At 48.8% G+C, this 21289-nt stretch overlaps 1 protein-coding gene and 1 long non-coding RNA gene across 2 annotated transcripts; both read right to left on the minus strand.

The window, feature by feature from the left end:
* Window positions 1–3217: 3217 nt before the first annotated feature.
* On the minus strand, window positions 3218–5894 carry LOC100606223. Its single transcript, XR_001116154.1, has 3 exons — window positions 5536–5894; window positions 4482–4604; window positions 3218–3453 (listed from the first exon to the last, which is right to left on the minus strand). It is a non-coding gene; the product is annotated as an uncharacterized LOC100606223 (long non-coding RNA).
* An 8623-nt stretch (window positions 5895–14517) lies between these two features.
* On the minus strand, window positions 14518–16562 carry SOX14 (SRY-box transcription factor 14). The gene has a single exon (XM_003265273.3). The coding sequence runs from the start codon at window positions 16065–16067 to the stop codon at window positions 15345–15347; it is 723 nt and encodes a 240-aa protein (XP_003265321.1). The 5' UTR covers window positions 16068–16562; the 3' UTR covers window positions 14518–15344.
* Between the last annotated feature and the right edge of the window lie 4727 nt (window positions 16563–21289).

Below are 21289 nucleotides of genomic sequence, written 5' to 3' on the forward strand. Positions count from 1 at the left end.
AGTCCACTCCATTAGTTTCTACGATGTAGATACAATTTAATAATAATACATGACACTTGTTATATTTTATAGGCATTTACTATATGCCAGGAAGGTTGGGCACCCTGCATTTTATCCCATTTAATCTTCCTAACATATCTGTAGCAAGTTGTTGTGATTGCCATTTTAATCCTCCTTTTAACTGAGGAATAAACAAACCTGGAGAGAGGTAGGGTACATAGCCTATGGTTATACAGGGAGTCAGTGGCAGAAAAGTAGATGGAGTCGAATGAAGTGCAGGTAATTTCAGATCAGGAATTATATTCATTAGCATCACTAAGGGGAAGACAGTAGTCTCCAGGGTTTGGCTTTGTCCCCCTGAATTCTTAGTGTCAAAAAGGGCCTGAATGCAACTAGCACATCCTGACTATGAACCAAAGGAAAAGGGTGTAGAGGGAAAGGAAAGGTAAGGAGCTGAGGTAAAGACAGACAGCGGGGACACTACAGCAGGTGAAGGGGGAGAAGAAAGAGATGACGGATGGGAGGAGTCAGGCTCCCAGAGCAGGCAACTAACAGAGGCTGAGAATTTCCAGGAGGTCCTGGCTCTGGGAAAGAAGATTCAGGGAGCACAGAAAGAAGGAACAGGAGGCTTCGGGGCTGTAATTATCTAACAGGACTGTGATGAAAACAGGAGTCAGGGAGCTGCTGAATTGGGGAACAGGGGGAGATGGATAATATTTTCTCTAGCCTTCTTGCCGAGAAACTCATTAAAATCCCCTTTCCATTTCCAACTCCTCAGTATCCAAAAGGCCAGCGTTTCTGAAACTGGAGAGATTTCCTTCTTTTCAGTATAACTGGGGGAAACAAATAAGATACATCAATTTAAAATTTTCTAAACCATTTCCCCTTCATCCCACCACATTGTGCTATGAAGAAAAGAAATAACCTTTTAAAATGATGGGAAAACTGTAGCCACAGGGAGAGGGGGAAAAGGCTGGCGATTCTCTTTGTGTCATTTTTTAAAAGAAAAAGTATAATGTCGTTTTCAAGAGATGAACAGAGTAGACCCTAAGCCGATATTCTCATTCACCATAAAAATATATGGGGAAAAGGAATCCTGAATTCAAAAGATTTTTTAAAGGGGTGAAAAAAGAGAAAACACTCAAAATTATATCTAACATTAATTGTGTGGCATGGTACTTAAATACTTTACAACCATTGTGTTCTTTAATCCTCAAAATAATCCTGTGAGGCCTTCAGGGCTATAATTACCTAGGAAGACTATTTCAATTTCCATTTTGCAGATGAGGTAAGTGAGACACAGAGAGGTTAAGCAACTTGCTAATGTTGGCATAGCTAGCAAGGAGTAGTTCCAGGATTTAGGCCCAGGGGGTCTAACTTTTAATACCCAAATGATTAGCCAAAATGCTAATCTGCAGCCTCAAAAGAATGAGAAAGACAAAACAAATCCAAAGCGGAAAAGTCCCAATGAATTATTTATCGTGCCAAGGTAAGACTGATGAAGGACATCAGGACTCTGGAGAAATGTATGTTGACTTGAGGAAAGAACGATAGAGATGCGAGAGATACAGGTCTAGAAGAGTGACAGGGTGATAGCAAGAATCCCAAACTGGGAGGGAAAAAAGATCTGAGTTTCAGGTCCTCTTCGTATTGGCTTTGTGACTGTAGGCAAGCCACTTAACTTCCCAAAGCTCCAGCCTCCTCTGTAAAATAATACCTGAGACCACGTAGTTGTGAGGACTGCTGGGAGACTGAGTTGACTGAATGGAAAAGCAGTGGTAGCTAGGTGGTGTTACACATAGTCATTAAAGCTGTGGAATACCCCAGGAGGTTTAGAGCACCTTGTAATAAACAAATAAACAAAATTAGCACAAGTCTGCAACAAAATGCTTGATTCGTTGGGTGCTTTTTGCTTTTGTGGGGGCTAAACTCTTCCACTGGCTGGCTTGCTGTCTTTTCTTTTCTGTTCTTTTCTTTTTTCTTTTCTTTTCTTTTCTTTTTTTTCTTTTCTTTTCTTTCTCTTTCTTTCTTTATTTCTCTCTCTTTCTCTCTCTCTCTCTCTCTCTCTCTCTCTCTCTCTCTCTCTTTCTTTTTACTTTTACTGAAGGCTCCTTTGGAATCTGTGCTGCGAGTAACAAATCCCAGACAATGTGATGTTGGAAACAACCATAGACTTTGAAAGGCCACAGATCAAGAATTCAGTTCTCTGAGGCCACGACATGCTCCAAGATAAAACAAATATCCAGGGGAAGGCAGGCAGTTTGGGCAGTATGCAGCACCTGGACCCCGCCTGACTGAGGAGACTACATTCCTTGACACTAGTGACTTACCCACAATTGGACTGCTTATGGTTAGTGGCCTTTCCCTTCCCTTCCTGCTTTCTTCTGCCCAGATGACCTTCTTAAAGGATAGGCAGGCCCTGGCTCTCAAAACCCATTCAGGTCCTTCTTCTCTTAGAGCTCCTTCCATGGAAATGTGTTAGGTTTTATGCAATGTAATTAACAGACTGAAGACAGTCTGAGTAACCAAGATAAGGTTTAGCACCATCGAGAAAGTGTTTAAACTTTATGAGAGAACCTGGTGAATTTTCACGCCCTCTACCCCCAAGAGATAGTGCTAATTGCCTGATAGTTTTTTTTTTCTTTGCCTCTGGGAAAGATGATAGAAGGAAAGAGTACTGGGCCAATACCTAAAAGACTTAGGTGCGAGGCCAGGCTTTCCAGTTGTCAGGCTGTGTGACCTTGGAAAAATGGCTTTACTCCTCTGATCTTCTCTCGTTTTCCTCAAGTGGTAAACTGAGCACTTTAAATTGGTGTTTTCCAAAGTAATTTGAGAAATTATCTCTGTTACAGGGGAATAAATTTAATTTTGGTTAGTATTACAAAAAATCTATTACAACAAACTTACGATTTATATGCATTATTGCTTTGGGTAAGGTTAAAGTGAAAAAGCGAGTCAACTTAAAGAAAAGTCTGAAAGTAAATAATATTATAGATGGATGTGACTAAAACTGTGATGGTGGAATTTGAAAGAAGATCATAAGGGACCTTCAGTCCCTTATCAAAGGGCAGAGTCCAGGACGAGCACTTAGCCATTGCTTCTGTTTTTCTACTTGGCACCCCCCCAGTTTGTCCTCCCATCCTTTGTCAGGCCTTTCTGTCAGCGTTTGTGAAAAACCTGCCCAACACACCCATCCAATGCTCTGTAGTCTTTTGGTATAAAATTATAATTGGCACAAGTGATCATGTCATCAATTGCAGTTCACAAGTAAAAGTTTTAGTAAGACCAATAACATTTCAAATCGTCTTTTAATTTTTATAAAATTATCAAATCTTGCTCACAGATCTCTTGCCCTTAGTTCTCCAAGAACTCACTCTTCTGGCTCCACAATTCATTTTTTCATGTGACTTGTTAGGGATCATCTGTATTCCAACTGAGAGTGGAATTCTAAATCTAGAAGAATGAGTAAATGGGCATGTTTCAGAGAAGCTCTATAAAAGTTGAGCCCAAAACAACTGAGAGGCTTTGGAAAGTCCCAATATTGCCTTAAACATAAATATTGTAATCAGTAACTTTTTATTTATGGCAAGCTTTGAACCTTCCAGAAAGATGCATCCAATGCAAATTATTATTAGCAGAGAAATGCAAAAGCCACTTGGTATTCCACGGTTGATACCCAACAGCCCAATGCAGGCTGAGCAAGCAAGAAACATTGTTCCTATCTCAAGGCAAAGACATAGAGATTGGGCAGATTTGAAGAATCTAGTTTAGAAATTCAAGGGGATGATCAGGGTGACAGATTTACTAAACCCGATTAAGGGCAGGAGAACAAGACATAGGACTTTCAGGAATATTTTTTCTTTCCTTCCCAACATATTTACCTTCGATTGCTAAGCTGTGTGGTAAAGAAGGCTGCTCTGGAATGAGCATCATGAAATGGGACTGGAAGGGGCCAGGGGCTCATCTGGTAGGCTTTACAGGAAATCCGTGTCTGTAAATGTGCCTCTTATATGTGATGATTTGGGATCATCCTGGTGGTGTCCTGGTCCCTGGCTATGTCTGCAAGACTTAAAAGCAGCCAGTAAGACTTGGGATTATAAAGCTGAAGCAGTGTGGGCCCAACTAGTAAGAGTTCAGTGACAGGAGATGTTGATCAGTTTTGATTCTGAATATTCTAGGTCAAACTGAGACAGGGAAGGTATTTCAGCTCCTCCCCCTTACCCCCCTTCCTTGGACTCTTCCTCAGCTGTGAATGCCATGGGTTCTTTGTTCCTTCCTTTACTCACCTCCAGTAAGCCTTTGATTTTAAAGACAGTAGTGGGAAGACAGAGAGCTTGGATATAGCAGCTCCATGTGAGGTCTGTGAGCTCTTGGGTAAGTCACTTAATGTCTCTGAGCCTCACTTTCCTCATATCTGAAATTGGCATAATAGCAGCACCTACCTAATAATGCTTTGGGGAGAATTTAACAAGATAAAATACCTAAGGCACAAACTTCTTTGCACAGAATGCTCGATTAACAACCATCTAATAAACCATGTGGCTCCCTCTTATTGCAAATAGAGTACATCTTTCCAGAGAATATGGAGACAAATCTTCAGAGTCCTGGAAAGAGATACAATAAATTAAAGCATATTCCTAAAACACGTTTTAATGAAAGAAAAAGCAATCTCATTTAATTCATTAGTGGAGATGATACTTAAACACTGTTAACAATGTTGGATTTTCTTTCAGTCACTGATTGCAGAGAAATCAAAATCTTACTCATTCACATCCAGTGGACTATTTTACATCAATCCAGGCATAGTCGATGCCACGGGAAGTAAAATACAAGTTTCCTGACTTCTTTTTCTGCATCCAAGCCAGGACTTCATTAAATGAATGGTCTGAGGCTTGGTGCTCAGCCTTTGGCTTTTGTGCCAGGCAATATCTCTACCAGGTTCCAACAGACTTCCAGGGCTGGCCTGATGGCACTCCAGTTTTTTTTCTTTAAGTATCATAGATTTCTCCTAGTAAGACCGTCAGAGCTTTTGATGCTGCCCTTTCTTATCAGGGGAAAGAATATATGAATGAAGTTGACACCATCAGTAGGGGACTAAAGGCCAATTATCAAAATTTTCATGATTAATTGGCAGTGGCATGCTGATCCCTTCATCATCACTTTCCCACCTTGCTTCATTGACAGAGGTGTGGAATCTTAGCATAGAGGGTCTAAATTCTTCAGGGGAGTAGGAAATTATTTGCTGTTCAGGAAAGTAAGGAATTTGAACCACAAGGGGCTGGCAAATGCATTAACTAATTAAGGCCTTTTCAACTGGCTTCCCCCTTACTAACTGAAGGAATACATTTTGACTTCTAGTTGCAACTCAGAGGATGACCAAAAGACATAAATTAATGAATATCCTTTTTGGCCTCAATCCAAAGAACTATTTTTCTTTCTGAGTTTATCCTACTCTTAAGCCCTCCCCAGTGAAGAAGAATGAAATCATAATGGCAATTTTCTTTCTGGCAACAGTTCATCACAAATGAAATTTACCTGTTTTCTTCCACGTTGTCTCATAAAAGAATGAGGGCTATTTCTCTCAAGGGTTTGATGATTTCAGATGTCCATCTAGAGCATAAGGAAGGTAACCTAATTTCTGTTTCCATAAAAAATACTGGAGGACAAGAAGACAATGTTCCTGTGGAATGTCCTCTAAGAGCTGATATGGGTGGGAGGTCAAGAGGATGTCCCCCAAAAGGCGGAAGCTCTTGATTTGCCAAGAAAGCTCGAGAAGAGGCCACCTGCAGAAGGATGGGGCTGTTGCAGGGAGACACTAATCATGAGACAAGGATTCATATTTTCTATGAAATTTCTCCCTCTAAAATAAAAAATCCAAACCCACCTTCATTATCGCTTATTTCACCTGTTTATTATAAAATGTTTTCGAGCAATGTTGCAGCATCTTCAATTATCTGCAAAGGAGCTAAGTTTGTTTGATTTAGACAGCAAATTGACCTCCCATCTGATTTCAATCCTTTCTACCAAATAGGCTGGCCATGAATGCTGCTGTAGTTTTGTGACACACTTTGAATTTCACCAAGCCTGTGGTGACAAGACTGGTCTGAGCCCCAGTTGTTGGTTGAAACTGCCACAGCAGCAGAGAGGGAGTCATCTGTATTTATACCAAGTTTGTGTTCACATTAGCTCAGAGTATAACCGATTTATACAAATACGTAAATGTCTCATTGTAAACCCAAAGTATATTCAGACAGAGAAAAGTTCAGCTCACCTTTTCTACAGATGACATATCTTCAGGCCTTCGGTTCTTTTCTTCTCAATTTAGTTCCCAATGATAACTCAGAGCAAATGAAGCCTTCTAACTAGGTATAATTATGACAAACATTGAAGAGCCCAGGAAGTAAAAGACAATGGTAAGAAACAATTCTAAAATGTCTTAAAGCTGCCCTCTCATCCAGCTGATTTATATCATAAACACTTGCTACAAATAAGTCTATAGAGTTTGAGTCAAAACATCCATGAGACATTTTAACTTCTGCCCAAACTGTTAATCTTTTTGCCTCATGCTCAGTTTGGTTGATTAAAAATTAGGTGAGTAAGAAAATGGATTACCACAGTGAGAGAAAGTGAGACCAGGAAGAAGCAGGCATGACAAAGAATTATACTGATAATTTATGAAGACCTAGAAAGAAAATTTCTGATTCGTCAATAGTATTTACAGGTTAAAAAAAAAAAAAAAGGAAAACTAAACAAGAGGAGGAGAAAGGGATAAGACAGAAAAAAAAAAAGTTGAAGGAAATGGTCTTCAGTCTGGAGAAGATTCATCCTGTGGGAATGCATTGCTGTCTTAAACAATGTACTGCTTTTCTTACTTATGAAAACCAGCATCAGATGCTGCTTGTTGGTCTTGTCCTTGCTTAGATCTATAGGTCTCCAGTCATTCATTTGCGTGTCATTGAAAGAGGAGATGACACTATGTTACCCCTTTATTTGGGAGAATATGGAGGAAATACCTGTTATACTGGTCATCAATTTTTATTTCAGGAAAAGTAAGACCTATTCTTATGTAATCTTCTCCAGCATTTGGAAGCTCCTCAAATGACTGCACCTTTCATTTCTTTCTTAATATATGCAAATTTTACTATACATGTTTTTGGACCTGGAAACTTTAAACACAAAAGATTTGATGTTGCTCATACCTTGAGCAAGCAGGAAATCCTTAGGGAAATGTGAACTAGTTCATACTTATTAAAACAGCCATTTTAATAAAACAATGAATTATCGACCCAACATCTGACTCATCTTTTACTACTTTTTTTAAGTTACAGGAAGGTTTATAACTAATAAATTTCTTTGTATTGCATGTATATCTTATGAAAAAATAATTGCATATCCTCTGCATATATTCTTAACCACTGGCATGTTGTATGTACTCAAACTGCAGCAGTAATGAGATGTGAATATGGGTAAAATTTTGTTCTAAAATCATAAGTCATAATGCTGAATTATTGGGGGTAATTATTTAACAACAACAACAAAACCTTCTCTCTTTACTTATCTTTACCTACTTCATCTCAATCTCACACTATTTTTTAAAAGAAAACTTCATTGCATATTCTAGCAAAGTGTATTGGTAAGGGAAGGTTTAACAGAGCCAGAGAGAATGTGCAAGGAGTGAGAAAGTGAATTGATGGATGGATGGTTAAATGAATATAAATGAACTGACACCTTTACAGGAAAATAACATTTCTTTTCTTTTTTTATTCTATAGATCAGTGGGTTTTGTATCTGTAATTCTTTCATATCAGCAAAGAGGAAATAAACTCTCATGTAAATCATTTTCCCCCCATCTGTAGCATATTAAAACCATGCTTTTTTTTTTCTTTTAAGCAGACTCTTTTTTCCCTATTTGCTTATCAGTTCATCCACCATTACATTTTAAATGAAATTGCAAGACCCTTGTCCCTCCCCCAAATTTCAGCCTGATGTAGGAAAGTGGAAAGCAGACTTTTCTTGCTTTAGAATAGTGACCTAGATTCAATTACAGATAGACCCAGAAGAGAGAAGTGACACCTCACAATTTTCTTAGAGGTCCTGAAAAAATTAGAAATCTCAAAACAATACTTAATGGAAAAGAATCTGTTTATTTCTCCCCATTTTCCATCCTATTTCTTCTCTGCCTTAATTGCATTGCTTTGGTCCATTTAATTGTTCCTGGTATAACATCACAATAGGTTTCCCACGGGATATTTCTGAATCATAAAAACGGGCATTTCAAGGAAATTTCTGAGTTTGGCTTTTGAGAGTGGGTGTCTACACAGAGTATGTGTAATTCTGCAAACTGAACCCAGATAAGATGGAAAAAAATCTCTTAAAAGGCACATTTTCCCTTGCATCCTTTAAAAAAGCAAACAAATTACATTAATAAAGTACACTTATTATAATCTCATTGCAGACAAAGCATTGAAGGGGGAAAGCGGGTGTATATATTTTACTGTTTTCCCAATTACTGTAGAAAAATGTGGTCAAAAGAAATAGAAAGAGGGGAGAACCCTGTGATTCCGCTTATTGACTTTTATCACTAAATTAAGCATATAAATGACCTGAGCGGGTGGCTTGGTATATTAAATTAAAAAAAGAAGAACAATGATTCTCTCTTCTTTTTCCCTCCCTCTCTGATCTCAGCCTGAAAGGAGTCTCCGAGAGATAAGAAAGATGGGATTCGGTCCTCGCTACTCGGGTGGGTCCTGCTTACCGCGAGCGGGGAGGCGGTTGCCTTCCGTGCAGGATTTCCGTTGAGGGCTCACAATAAGCGGTCTCAAGCGGGGGCACATTCCGCGCCACTTCCGCGGTCCCTCAAACAAACAAAGAAGCCAAAGTCGGCTGTCCCAAGACCAATGTAAGCGCTTAGGAAGCTTTGAGGCGCTTGAGGGCGAGGCAGGCTGCTGTGGGCAGGTGTGAACACCTCAGCCCTCGCGGCGGGTTCGGAGCCGCCCAGCGTAGGAAGAGGGCAGAAGTGGGCTCGCGTCCATGCGGGTATTCGAAATGAAAAAGAGCTGCAAACGGCACAAAAGTCCGGGGGCTAGGCGCAGGAAAACAGAGCAAGGGAGCTGCCTTAGTTCTCAAACACTGCCTATGGATGGGTGTTCCCCGGAAGATTATTCTAGACCCTATGAAAGAAGCCTCCACTGGGCGCTGGCCACGGCATTGGGGATGTGGGTGCGCGCCTGCTCTGCGAGAAGGGTCCCCCAGGCCGCGCGGGGGAACGCAGGAGACGCCTGTCCGCGGGGGAGCCAGCGGAGGATTGTTTCATTTCAAAGTGAAAATCTGCAGGCTTTGGGAAACGATATTCAAAAAAGTATATAATCTCCATATGCCGCTCAATGGAGGATCCTCATAATTTACAGCGGCAGATAAGGCTAGAGGGTGTAATAAAAAATCTGAAGCCCTCCCCTCCCCCCTCGCCGCCTCCCCGGAATTGCACCTTGGGCAGCGGAGCAGAATCCAGAATGTGAACTTCTCCCGACATATGTTTCCCGCAGATAAGTAAACAATCTGGACGTGAAATGGAAATGGTAATTAATGCAGTAATGCTGTTACACCTCGAGTGTGCAAATCCCATTGACTCGCCGCGCCACGGGGGGTGCCGGGCGTACGGGGACCGGTGGCGTGCGCCCAGGCTGCCCATTCCCTCTCCCTCCTCTCTCCCTCCTCCCTAGGTCCCCTGGCGGGGCGTCCAGAAATCCCGCAGGGATGTGGCCGGGCTGCGGGAAGCAAGGAGCTGCTTAAGCGGCGTTCCGGACTCCCGGCTCTCGGCCCCTGGAGGACTGGGCGGGTGCTCCGCGTTTGCCTCGACAGCCGCACCTCTCACCCACCTCCCTCGGTTATCACCGGCGCGCTAGCGCTAGCAGGGCCTCCTCGGGGCTCAGAGGTGCAGCCTGGCCCTGAAGCACCTAGGAGAGCCTGAGCTCCGGCGACAGAGGCCTGGAGGCAGAGGGAACCCCCAAACTTAGTGCGGCGGGTCGCCCTGAGTGCGGCGGTCAGGTCTTTCTCTCCTCTCTGTTCCGAGGCCAAGTGCTGCCGCGTTGCCTGGCAGAGTTTTTCTGAAGTTTCTTTCCATCCTCGCACCGAAAGCGCTGATCCTGTATGAATTGCTTTTCTTACGGACCTGAGTGGAAAAGTTTGGAAAAGGCCACTGCCCGCCAGCGTAGAGCAACTTCTCCACTTTGTAGCAAAGAGGAAACTTGAGGCCTCCTTTCAGCCTCTGTCTGGCCCGGGCACCCGTTCCCTTTCTCGACCCAGACCCAGTGCTTGGGCTTTTGGGGGATCGGGGAGGATGCCTAGCTCAGGGATTCGAGGGAAAAGGATGCAGAATCGGGGTGGCAGCCAAGGGACGTCCCCGACCCGCAGCCCTTCCCGCTTCCGAAGAGAACACCTTGCTCACCCGACCCCAGAGGCTGGGCAGGAGCCTGCGATGACGCCTCTGCGGGACCCAGGGCCAGGGACTGGGCTAGGAAGTGAGTAACGAGCCCCGGGACCTGGGCGCACACAGAGCCGGGATTCCGTGGGGCCGACCGCGAGTCTCTGGTCTTAAGTAGACGCCCCAGGACTTCTAGCGCCCCCATCCGCCATCACTTTCATTATTTTCTTAATTACTCTGCTGTGGCCCAGCGCCTGCGCTTCTGGTTCCAGGCCAATGCCCATCCCTGCAGCGTCAGGAAAGAAACCAGCCCAAGTAGCTCTCCCACTGCTAGGTCCACTAGAGCCTAGGAGGCAGGGCACGGCAGGGCAGGACGGAGGCCAGGAGAGCACGCACCTCGGTGGAGGCGGGAAGCACGGGTCCCGGCTCTCCTGCACCCAAATCTAACGGGCCCCTTCTGTCCCTGTGCCTCTTCCCCTCACACTCACACACAATCCACTCAGCAAATAAATGAGAATTCTTTACACGAATCTTGTGAATTAGGTGATATTCAAATTCAAATGGTTTGAAATTCACTGTCCACTTGAACAATGGTAACAAGGCCTGAGCTGGGGAGGAGACGAAGGAAACAAGAGTGTTGGCACCACAGCTGGCCAAGTTTTCCGGGCCCTGGCAGTCTCGGATCTCTCCAGAGAAGCTGACCGGGCGGGACACACTTCCCTAAATGGTGAGCTGTAATGAAAGTCCCTTGGCCCTACTCAGACGGAAACATCATCCCGCTTTGGTTCACAGGAGATTCCTACAAGTTAGCTCGCTCCAGTTCCAAAATGCAAACGTTAAGGGGGTCTCAGATGTCAGTCACTCACACCTCAGTGTAATTTACTCAAAGTAGCCGGTCTTTTCCGTCTTTAAAGTCAGCGGGCCTAATGAATTAATATTTAAATAGAAAAACTCGGAAACTGGAAGGGAATCAAAGATTTTTGGAGTCGGATCCAAAACCGAGAAGTGCATAAAAGGCTGACGGAGTTCTCGGAATGAGGGAGGCCAGAGGCGGAAAGGGGCCAAGAATTCCGCATCTCTCAGAAGATGTAGCCAGTGTACCCCTGAGCCAGATGGCAGCCAAGGTTTAAGAAAGCAAACCTAGGTAAAACCCAAACAACTCTGCTCCTGCCGTGCCGGCGCCGATGGCTGCCACCCCAGCAGCATGCTGTTCAGGTCTCTGCTGTCTAGGGAACACCCAAGAGAGGAGCGACGGCGCTGAACGCGGCATGTATTGGGGTAACTTTTGGCGGGGAGAGGGGTCCCGGGGAAGTAATGGGAGCCTCAGGCGAGGGGTCCGGGCCCTCCCTGCCAACCCCTCTCGAAGGAGGCCCAGGCTGCTAAGCGAGAGAAGTCTGGGGCTCCCTGGCTGCCGGACGTGTGCCTAACGCAGAGGGATCTGCAGAACCTCCTCCTGCAGGGCCACGGGAGCCCTGCGCAGCGCCGGAGTTCGGGTTCTCCGGATGCCAGGAGTCTGTCCAGGGCAACTCTTGGCTGCTCTTTGCTGCGCGACGCGCGCTCGGGAGAAGCGGCTCTTCTCCACTCCGGGCGGGCGGGGCGCTCCTCTCCCTACAGGTTTGCTTTAATGATTTTCTTGAAAGAAAGAGACAGTTGTGAGCAAACAGGTTTGACAGGGACTGCTGCCCCCCCACACCCCCCCAGGGGGTTTCTTTTTGTCTGCGCCTGACTTCAAAGTCAGTAATCGGCCCCTGTCAGCGGCGTGACGAGAAGGATTTTGGCTGTTTGTTAGGGCGAGTCGCGGCCGCGCACCTCGGCGGACGCTCCGCGGCCCTCGGGGCGACGGAGGCAAAGCTGAGGCAGGCCCTTGCGGGGATGGGGGCGGGGGGAGAGGTTGGGACCAGGTCTAAGGAGGGCAGATGGCTGGGGAAGGCCAGTCTGAGAAGGAAGGAAACGAAGTGTGATGGCCAAAAACCGCCTGAGCCAAGTCTTTGACTTCAGGTCCCAGGACCCGAACTGGCCCCCGGCTCTTTGCAGGCTGGAAAGAGTTCTCAGCCACCTCTGAGTGAGGCCGCAGCCCCCTGAGGGCCTCTCTGCTACAGCGCACCCTAGTTTCTTAGTTCCCCATCTGAGCCAAAGACCAAGCGCAACCCGGGACCCTGGTTTCGGTTTTCCAGCTTCAGCCACCGTCCGAGGCCTTTGCCCCTCGCACTTTGCCCTCGCACTCGCCACGTGCCGCTTTCCAGCCTAACCCTTCAGGTTTGCTTCAGGTGGGGTCGTGGGCGCCAGGTTCTTTCTCCAGCTGGGGGGCTCTGTGCGCCCAGGGAGCTCCCGCGCTGGTATCTGCGAGGAGATACCCAGACCCCTGTAAGCTTCATCTTAGGAGATATTAAGGGACACTGAGCTATGGGGGCTATCAGAGCGGCTGACAGGACTGTCAGTTGGGGTTATATCAGACAGGAAAACCGTGGCGTCTCCGTCCCAGGCCTCCTGGGCTTCCTAGGGGGCGGGAGGAGGGGCCTTCCCTAAGCGCTCAGGGCCCCCAGACCGGACGGCCACCAGAGGCAAGTCACTTCCTAATTGTCTCGATTTGTAAGAGGGTTTTGTAATGCTAAGTAAGCGTGGCGCAGCCAGCCCGGCCTCCCCCTACACCTCCCTCAGCCCGCCTTTGTTTACCTTCGCCTGATCGCTCATTTATTTATCTATCTATTATTTATAGGCGTCCTCTCCTATTCAGCGCCCGTGTATGTTAATTGTGTTATACCATTTAATTCTAACATCGGTCTCAAAAGAGCTCTTAATGAGAAAAGCATATACAACATGGATCACTTTGCTATTCAGCTTAGCCAGATGGACAACTGCTAACTTTTTTTTTTTTTAATAATGAAAATCCCCTTTTGACAAAGGGGCTCGGATGAATAGGCTCCAAATAACACCTCAAACACTTCTAATTGTTTTGAGGACAATATGCTAATCCGCGGGTTTCGGCTTTGGTGTCTGTTGACAACGTTTCCCGTGCACTTCGAGCCACCGACTCCTTTGGAAACAGCAGAGGCAAGCGCACAAATCTCTCAACAGCAGCAGAAAGCCGACAAACCTCTAGGCCGCCCCACCTCCCACCCCGTAGCATATCAAAGCCAGTGGGAAAAGCACGCAAATTAAGGAAAACCACGTGTGAGCGCGGCTTTGGGGGTGAGACTCCAAGACCGAGGGTGGAAAGCACCCTTCGATTTTGAGAACAAATTCCAAAGAGTTTTGCTGGATAACATCGGAGGGTCCTTTCTCCTCAGGAAAGACAATAATCTTCAAGAAAACATTCACCCGGAGGGGAAAGAAAAGGACTCTTTTCCTTGTTTAACATCATGGGCTGTGCTGTTATTTGATTTTTTACGATTTTTAAAAACTCCTTGCCTGAGCCGTGACAATGTCGCCTTCCTTTTCCCTTTGCTCCTGCAGGGTCTCAGTAAAAAGTGTTCGACAGTCTAGGGCGGGGACCTATGGCACATTTTTCTGCATTTCTTAGAGTTTTATTTTTTAACTTAGGAACCAGTATCAAGCCCCAAATCCGCAGAATAGTGGGCAGCAGCGTTTCCAAACACCTAAAAAGGCAGAATACCTGATTCCCCCAGTCTTCTCCCATGCTTTGAACTTAAACATCCACTGCAGGACGCGGTGTTCAGCGCGCAACTGGTTCCCAGGAGACTCGGTGCTTCTCCCTACTCCTTCAGCGTTTGGTTTTTTAAAAAGTAAACTCACCCAGATCTCAGCGGTCTGGGTCGGCCTTTGACTTAGTTCATTCACTCCTCGAAGTGGCCTGATCCTTTTGGGAAGAATGGGAGGAGAGAGTGAAGTTCCGGGGAACGATACCTTTGTCTAGCCTCTGACGGCAAAAAACAATCTCCAGGGCGCATTCCGGACGGATCCGAAACTCTAGGCCCTCCTACACCCAACCCGCAGACCACCAAGCTGGGCCAACGGGGGGCAGCCACCAGCCATCACTGCTTAAAGTCGCTCTATGCACTTTCAGCCTCCCCGCACCCGGCTTTCCAGCCCCTCCAACCTGGCTCCTGACTTCAGATTTTAGGCACATCAAAGGTTACTTTTTTACAATGACAGATTGTCTTTATTCAAAACGTCTTTGTTCAACAAATGAACAGAGTAACGAGGTAAAATCCTTCTAGGTACATTTCCAAGACATCGTCAAAACATTTATGACCATTTAGGATGTTTTTGTTCTTTTAATTTTTTGTTCACCTTCTACTTCCTGACTTCATAACCCGACATTCTGTCTAAAAGTAAACTTAGGTCTCTAGAAGCACTGCTTTACACAAAGTAAATAACCATGTAGGTCCTTTTTGTTTTCCCTTTAAAGAAGCAAACACTATCATAGCATGGTTTTAAATAGAAATGTTTCCCATTCTGTAGTTTAAAACTTTGAAGCCTTTCCCCCCCATACATGAAGAGCAGATGGCTCCTAGTCGTGTCTGATGGCAAAACACAGAGACACAGCTAACTCTTTTCTTCAGGGGACAAAAGGAAAAAATATATGCATATTCTAGATATAATATCAGAATCTGGGAGTTCAGAGTCCAAAGCCTATCCGAGGAGAGTGAAGGGGATATAAATAAAGCAAAACTGCCTACTTTTTTGTCCAAAGGGGGTACAGTCGGAGATTTGTTTTGGGAGAGTCGGGATAGGGGCAGCTGTGTAGCTGTCATAACGTTTGCAAGTTTCCGGCACCTGTCTGCGCCTTGGGTCCGGGAGGACGCCCCTCCCTTCCCCCTGGAAGGGAGAGGAAAAGTCTGGGTGGTGTAAGGGACAGCGGCAGGGCTGACCCCGGAGGCGTCTGCAGGCCGGGGCTAGGCTCAGAGGACAGGGTGCAGACCTGGCTTTCAGACCACGCCTCAGGTCCGGGCCGGGCTGGGGGTTACATGGCCGTAGCGTGGGCTGACGAATAAGGGTCTATGCCAGTCTTGGTCATGCCTGGGAAGAGGATGTAGGCGACGGGGGGCTGCAGGGTGGAGGCAGACCAGGCGGTACAGTTACAGGGCACCACGTAGCCAGGGTTGGTGGGGGACGGGTGCGTGTGCGTGTGCTGGCTGGGGCAGCTGAGGCTGCCGAAGGCGCCGTTCTGGTAGCCCAGGGTGGACGCGTAGGGCAGAGCGCCGGTGGCCAAGGTGTGGGGCACTTCGCCCATCTTCTGGATGGCGCTCGAGCTAAACTGCGCGGGGTCCAGCAGGGAGTAGGGCGCCGAGGCCGGCGGCAAGAAGGCCCGGGCTTTCTCGGGCGCGCTCAGGAGGCCGTCGGAGGCCCCCACGGGCAGGCCGGCCGCCTTGAGCGGGTCCGTGTCACCCAGGTAGGGCAGGGGAAAGACATACCTGTCCTTCTTGAGCAGGTTCTTGGGCTTGCGCCGAGGTCGGTACTTGTAGTCAGGGTGCTCCTTCATGTGCTGGGCGCGTAGCCGCTTGGCTTCATCGATGTATGGCCGCTTCTCTGCCTCGGACAGAAGCTTCCATTCGGCGCCTAGGCGTTTGCTGATCTCCGAGTTGTGCATCTTGGGGTTTTCCTGGGCCATCTTGCGCCGCTGGCCCCGGGACCATACCATGAAGGCGTTCATGGGCCGCTTGATGTGGTCTGAAGGTTTGGACATGGTCCCGGCGGCTAGGTGGGTGGGGGTAGGGAGTGCAAGCGTTCTGCAGACGAGCCTGGGCGCAGTTGGCCGTCTGTCTGTCCGTCCTGAGCCGGGGTTCTGCGCTCCCCTCGCCTTGGCGCCGCTGAGGGGAAGCCAGAGAGAAGCGCTGACCCCACAAAGTTCAGCTGATCATGCCAGTCCCAGCGCCCAGGCAGCCCCGGGGGAGCGAGTGGGGGCAGAAAGGGCGGGGGAGGAGAGGGCGATCGGCCGGGGGGCTTCAGGCACCAAGGGTTGGGGCCCAAGTATCGGAGTCTCCGGGATTAAGTGGCCAGGTAATTTTTTGGCCAGGGCAAGAAGCTCCTCCTTCTCCCCCTCTCCACCTTTGCCTTCTCTAGTTCCCTTCTCTCCTCTTGCGTCTCCAGTCGTGGCTCCCCCCTCCCGTGGCTTTCCCGGAGCTGCCGCGCCTAGCGCTGCACCTGGCTGAGAATGCGGGGAGGCTGGTGAACGAGAGCCAAAAGCGGCGAAGTTCAAAGGCGAGGTGGGCCGGGATTGCACGCACTCTGACATAAGCGCGGGGCGGCGACTCCCCAACCTGGGCGCCAATCAGCAGCAGAGAAGCCGAGGGGGCGCACCTGCCAACACGCCGGTGCAAGAAACAGGGAGCGCGACTGGTGGGGGCGGGGAGAGGTGTGAGGGACAGAGGCAGAGAGAGGGCTAGAGCAGAGCGGCTAGCTCTAGACTGGGGACTTGGGTTCCACATTGTCTCCGGCACTGTCAACAAATAAAACTCTTCCGCGTCTGCTGTTTCCTTTCCCGGTGGTGAAAGAGAATTAAGGCTTGGAATACAAAGGCCGGGGAAGGGACAGCAAAGGGAGCGAGGCGAGAGCTTGTGTTGATAAATAGGACAGCTTTGCCACGAAATGCAAGGACAGCACTTTCCTCTCTTGTCAAAGATCCTTGGAAGAGAAAAAGAACATAGCACGCTCAGGGTAAAAGCGAAATAAACTTTTCCCGCCCCACCCTCGGCGGTGCTTTGGCAGTGTTCTCCCGGGAAGCCCCTGCAACTGGGCATTCACCCCTGCTTCAGGATGCGGCGCCCGGGGGTAGCGCTGGGACCCTGGGTGGCTGAGCAATGTTGTCTGATCTGCTCCCGGAAGGCCTCGCGTCAGGCAATGCAGAGATTTCGAACCCTAGTTGGTGAGCCCTTAAAAGCACTACGACCTGTTCTTCACTTTTGGGGCGGGGGTGGGGCTGAGATTTCTATCGCGGTTCCCATTTACGTTACTATTATTTAGCGTCTTTAAACCTCCAACTTTTACTCCACAAATGTTCATACCGTAAGAAGAGCCTGGAGGCTGGGCATGGGGCTCTTCCGGTGCCCCTTCTGCAGCTGCCCTAGAGCGGAGTCTCACGGTGTATCTGCAACCAGGGTCGGTTTGTCCCTGGGCGCCTCTTCCCACCCAGGGAGGCTGCGAGACTCGTTTCTTGCGTCAAATGAGCATTCTTCGGGTAAAGAGGACGAAATAACCCGCAGAGCCAACCTGCGCGCCTGTTTCCTTTGAATAATTGCCTGCTCGATGTGAAATGCCCTTGGGGGAAATATTTATTAAATGGAAACCATTGTCCCAGGCCCGGCAGGACCTGCGTGTGTTCCAGGCTTATTGGCTTTTGCACCAGCCTCTCTTGGGAGGACCGGCCAGAAACGCGCAAGGCTCCGTTGGCTCCGAGGGGCTAGGAGTGGGGGAGAGTGACAGGGAATGAGGAGGCCGGAAGGAAGGGTCTTTCTCTAGCATGTAGTGCATCAAGTTTGAGGAGAAGACTTTGCTTCCCCTTCCTAAAATTAGAAAGACGCGTGGAACTTCTCACCCTTGGTGCACTCTTCAGAGTGGTGGGCAATATCCCCATTTTACAGATTAGGAAACTAAGGTTGAGAAAAACTAGGTGATTTGTCAAAAGTGACTCCGGGAGTGATGCTTGATGTATAGGATTTTAAAATCCCTATTTTTTCCCCCATTCCACTAGACGTCACATCTAGGGATTTCATGGCGCTGCAGCCCAATGTGGAACACCTGATGAGACTATTGGGGCAATCGACACCTGCCATGCAGATAAACCACCCTGGAAAGACTGATCCTGCGCTTGATTTGCTTAGCCATGGGCTCCACCTCCCAGGGCTGGCAAACAGGTGCACAGCCTTTACATTCCTTCCCAACCCCAGCTCTGGCCTTTCTCCAGAGCCTCCAACCAGCCCTGTAGCCCTGCTTTCTCTGCAGGAAGTTTCATTCAGTTTAGGGTCTCAGGAAGCAAAGGCACTTTTCAGCCCAGTCTGGAAAGGGTTTCCGAGCGTTGCTGGCAACCCCTACTCAGGTCTGACCAGCGGTGCGCTATGTTCAGAGCCAGCCAGGGATAGGAGATTCTGGAACCGCCCAATTCGAATTCTACTGGGCGATCCCGACGGCTTTGGGAAGGAATGAGAGAAATACTGATATCTGCAGCGAGATCCAACGTTCGGAGGGGACCCGCCAATCTCTCACTCTAGAACCCCCCAGGGGACACCAAATACACATCCAAAGGTCTGGGTTAATGCAAGCTCTTGGAAATTACTCAGCAAGGGGATCTGGCACAAGGTCCTTCGTCTTTTCTCCTCTCAGTTTCCAGGACAATCCTTTCCAGTTGCCCGGAGGCAGTTCGGGGCAGGCGAGCGCCTTCCTGCAATTCCTCATATTTCCTTCTCCTCAAACGCCCGAGCTCCTCTCCAAGCTTCTTGTGTTCAGCCTTGGGTCGCAGTCCAAAAGCTATTCGCAATGCGGAGCGGAGTGATACGAAGGGCGTTCGATGGTGGGCAGGGCGCCAGCTGACCTCCCGACGTTTCGGAGACCCCGGTTGCCTGGTCCAGCTGCACTGACCTAGGAGGGGGCCAGCATCTGCGCTGCGCGTCTTGGCCTTGAGACAGGAACTCCGTGCGGGGAGGGAACGCAGGGTTGAGGGCCGCACCTTCCAGGCCGTGCATCAGCTTTCTCCTAGGCGAACTGCAAAGCCACGCACACCCCTTACGCAGTACCGGTGACCACTGGTTTATTCAACATTCTTTAGAGCTGGGGCGGGCGCAGCAGGAGTTCCCGTGATCCTGGGGTCTGGCCTGGTGCTGTCTCCAGCAGGTGCCTCTACTGCGCTGCGCTGTCCCTTCACGCTGTGCCTCCCTGACAGGTCTGGACCACCGGGTAGCACGTCCTGGAGACGTGACCCCTGAGGAGAGTCAGCAACTTCGGTCACCACCAGAACAAGCATTAGGACAGAGGTTGCCTAAGTACTCCTCCTGCTTTGTCCACAGCCTGAAGTTTGGCCCCAGGCTACCAGTTCATTCTCCATGGCTGGAGATGTCCCTTGGATGAGGTCTTTCCGCTTGCACATTTGCCTGGAGAATCTGTACACACGTTCAGTATATACAGCGCAGTTACTCAAGGTCCGCTGCGTGCCGGCCTTAGCAAGGCGTCCGAACCCCGGAGCAACAGGGATTTTGTCAGGGAACCGTCGCTGTTTCCCAGAAGTGAAGGAAGAGGCCTCTAAGGGCAACGACCTAATCTGCTTCTCTTCGGGCCTTTCGCCTCCCTCCAGGGCGCGTAGCGTCCAGGATGCGCCTTCCTCTTTTCTGGCTCTGGGCCTCTCCCTTCACGCAGCTCCTGTGCGTACCTCAGGTATCAGTACAAGCCTCCTACTGCCTATGGGGAGACTTTTCTGTTTCCTGGGCTGGGCTAGGACCCCTTCTATGCTCTCACTCTCACACTTCCATTTCAAGCCCTGTTCCCCAGCCTCGCGTGGGTCCCTGTCGCAGTCCGTGCAGTCCACCAGACTTCGAGCTTCTCTGGGGCGGTGGCTGCATGTTATTCATCTTGGGTTCAATTTCCGCATAATTCCAAACGCAGAGAAGACGCTCAGTAAAGTTTCCTTCGGCCCAGGCCCAGGTGCAGGTGGATTTTCCCGATAGGTCTTTCCCCGCCTTGCAGCTGCAGGCACCGGGCGGGAGACACAGCCTGGTAGAGCCAGACACCGCAGTCTGGGGCCCCAGAGGCCTGCACCCACCTGCCTTGCCACAAGGCTCCGCCCCACCCTCCGGCCCCCTCCTCTCTGGTGGGCAGAGGTCACCACTTCAAGGCCTCTGGGGCTGCGGAATGGCTGAGTGCTGAGAGTAAGGCGCACAGAACGTGGCTTAGAGAACGCGGTTGGGGATGGACGGAAAGGAGGGAGCTGGCTATGCGTCTAGAGCTCCAGTGGTTTTCCGAAGAGGCCAGGAGAGTCCTGCGTCCAGAGGGCCCGGGATGCTTGGGGCTTGCTGGCACCAGTCCTGCCCGCTCACTGTGGCCACTGGAAGATTTTAGTGAGCGAAGTCGCAGGTGCCTGTTGCGGGGAGCCTGAGAGCAGCGTGGGCTTCAGCTCGCAGCTGAGAGTGAGCGCCAGCGCACCCAGGTGTTTAGAGACAAAAGAGTTAATCCGGCCCACCCCGCAAGTGTCCACAACCCAGAAGCAAGCATTGAAGTGATAAAATGATCCCAGGAAATAAGACTCTTTGTTTAAATCATAAACTTTTAATTTTTTTTATTATACTCTAAGTTCTAGGGTACATGTGCACAACGTGCAGGTTTGTTACATATGTATCCATGTGCCATGTTGATGTGCTGCACCCATTGACTCGTAATTTACATTAGGTATTTCTCCTAATGCTATCCCTCCCCCCTCCCCCCACCCCACGACAGGCCCTGGTGTGTGATGTTCCCCTTCCTGTGTCCAAGTGTTCTCATGGTTCAATTCCCACCTATGAGTGAGAACATGCAGTGTTTGGTTTTTTGTCCTTGTGATACATGAACTTTTAATTTTTATTACCCAAAATATCTTTAATGTTTGGCACCTCTGATTCCCTCTACCCCGTTTCCCGCTGCCCAGCGTTTTCTATTTTAAAATTCAGAGACTGTATATATCCCGCCTCTAGAGAGTGCCCAGAGGATCCGGAGCTCTGGTCTTCTTAAGACATTTCTTGATAATTTCTCCGGAGTTTTCCCTCCAGAACCCAACCCAGCCCAGCCCGTGCCGGCATCTTGAAATTTTGTAAAATCCCACTTGTCTCTTGCAGACAAGATGGCACAGGAGGGCACCGCTTACACCAAGAAACAAAGAGAAGCCGAACAAAACCAGGGGGACATGTTTGGCATCCTGGAGCTATTAGAGTGGTGCTGGGCTGGGCTGAA

This window comes from Nomascus leucogenys, chromosome 8 (assembly GCF_006542625.1).
Source record: "Nomascus leucogenys isolate Asia chromosome 8, Asia_NLE_v1, whole genome shotgun sequence".
Lineage (NCBI taxonomy): Eukaryota > Metazoa > Chordata > Mammalia > Primates > Hylobatidae > Nomascus > Nomascus leucogenys.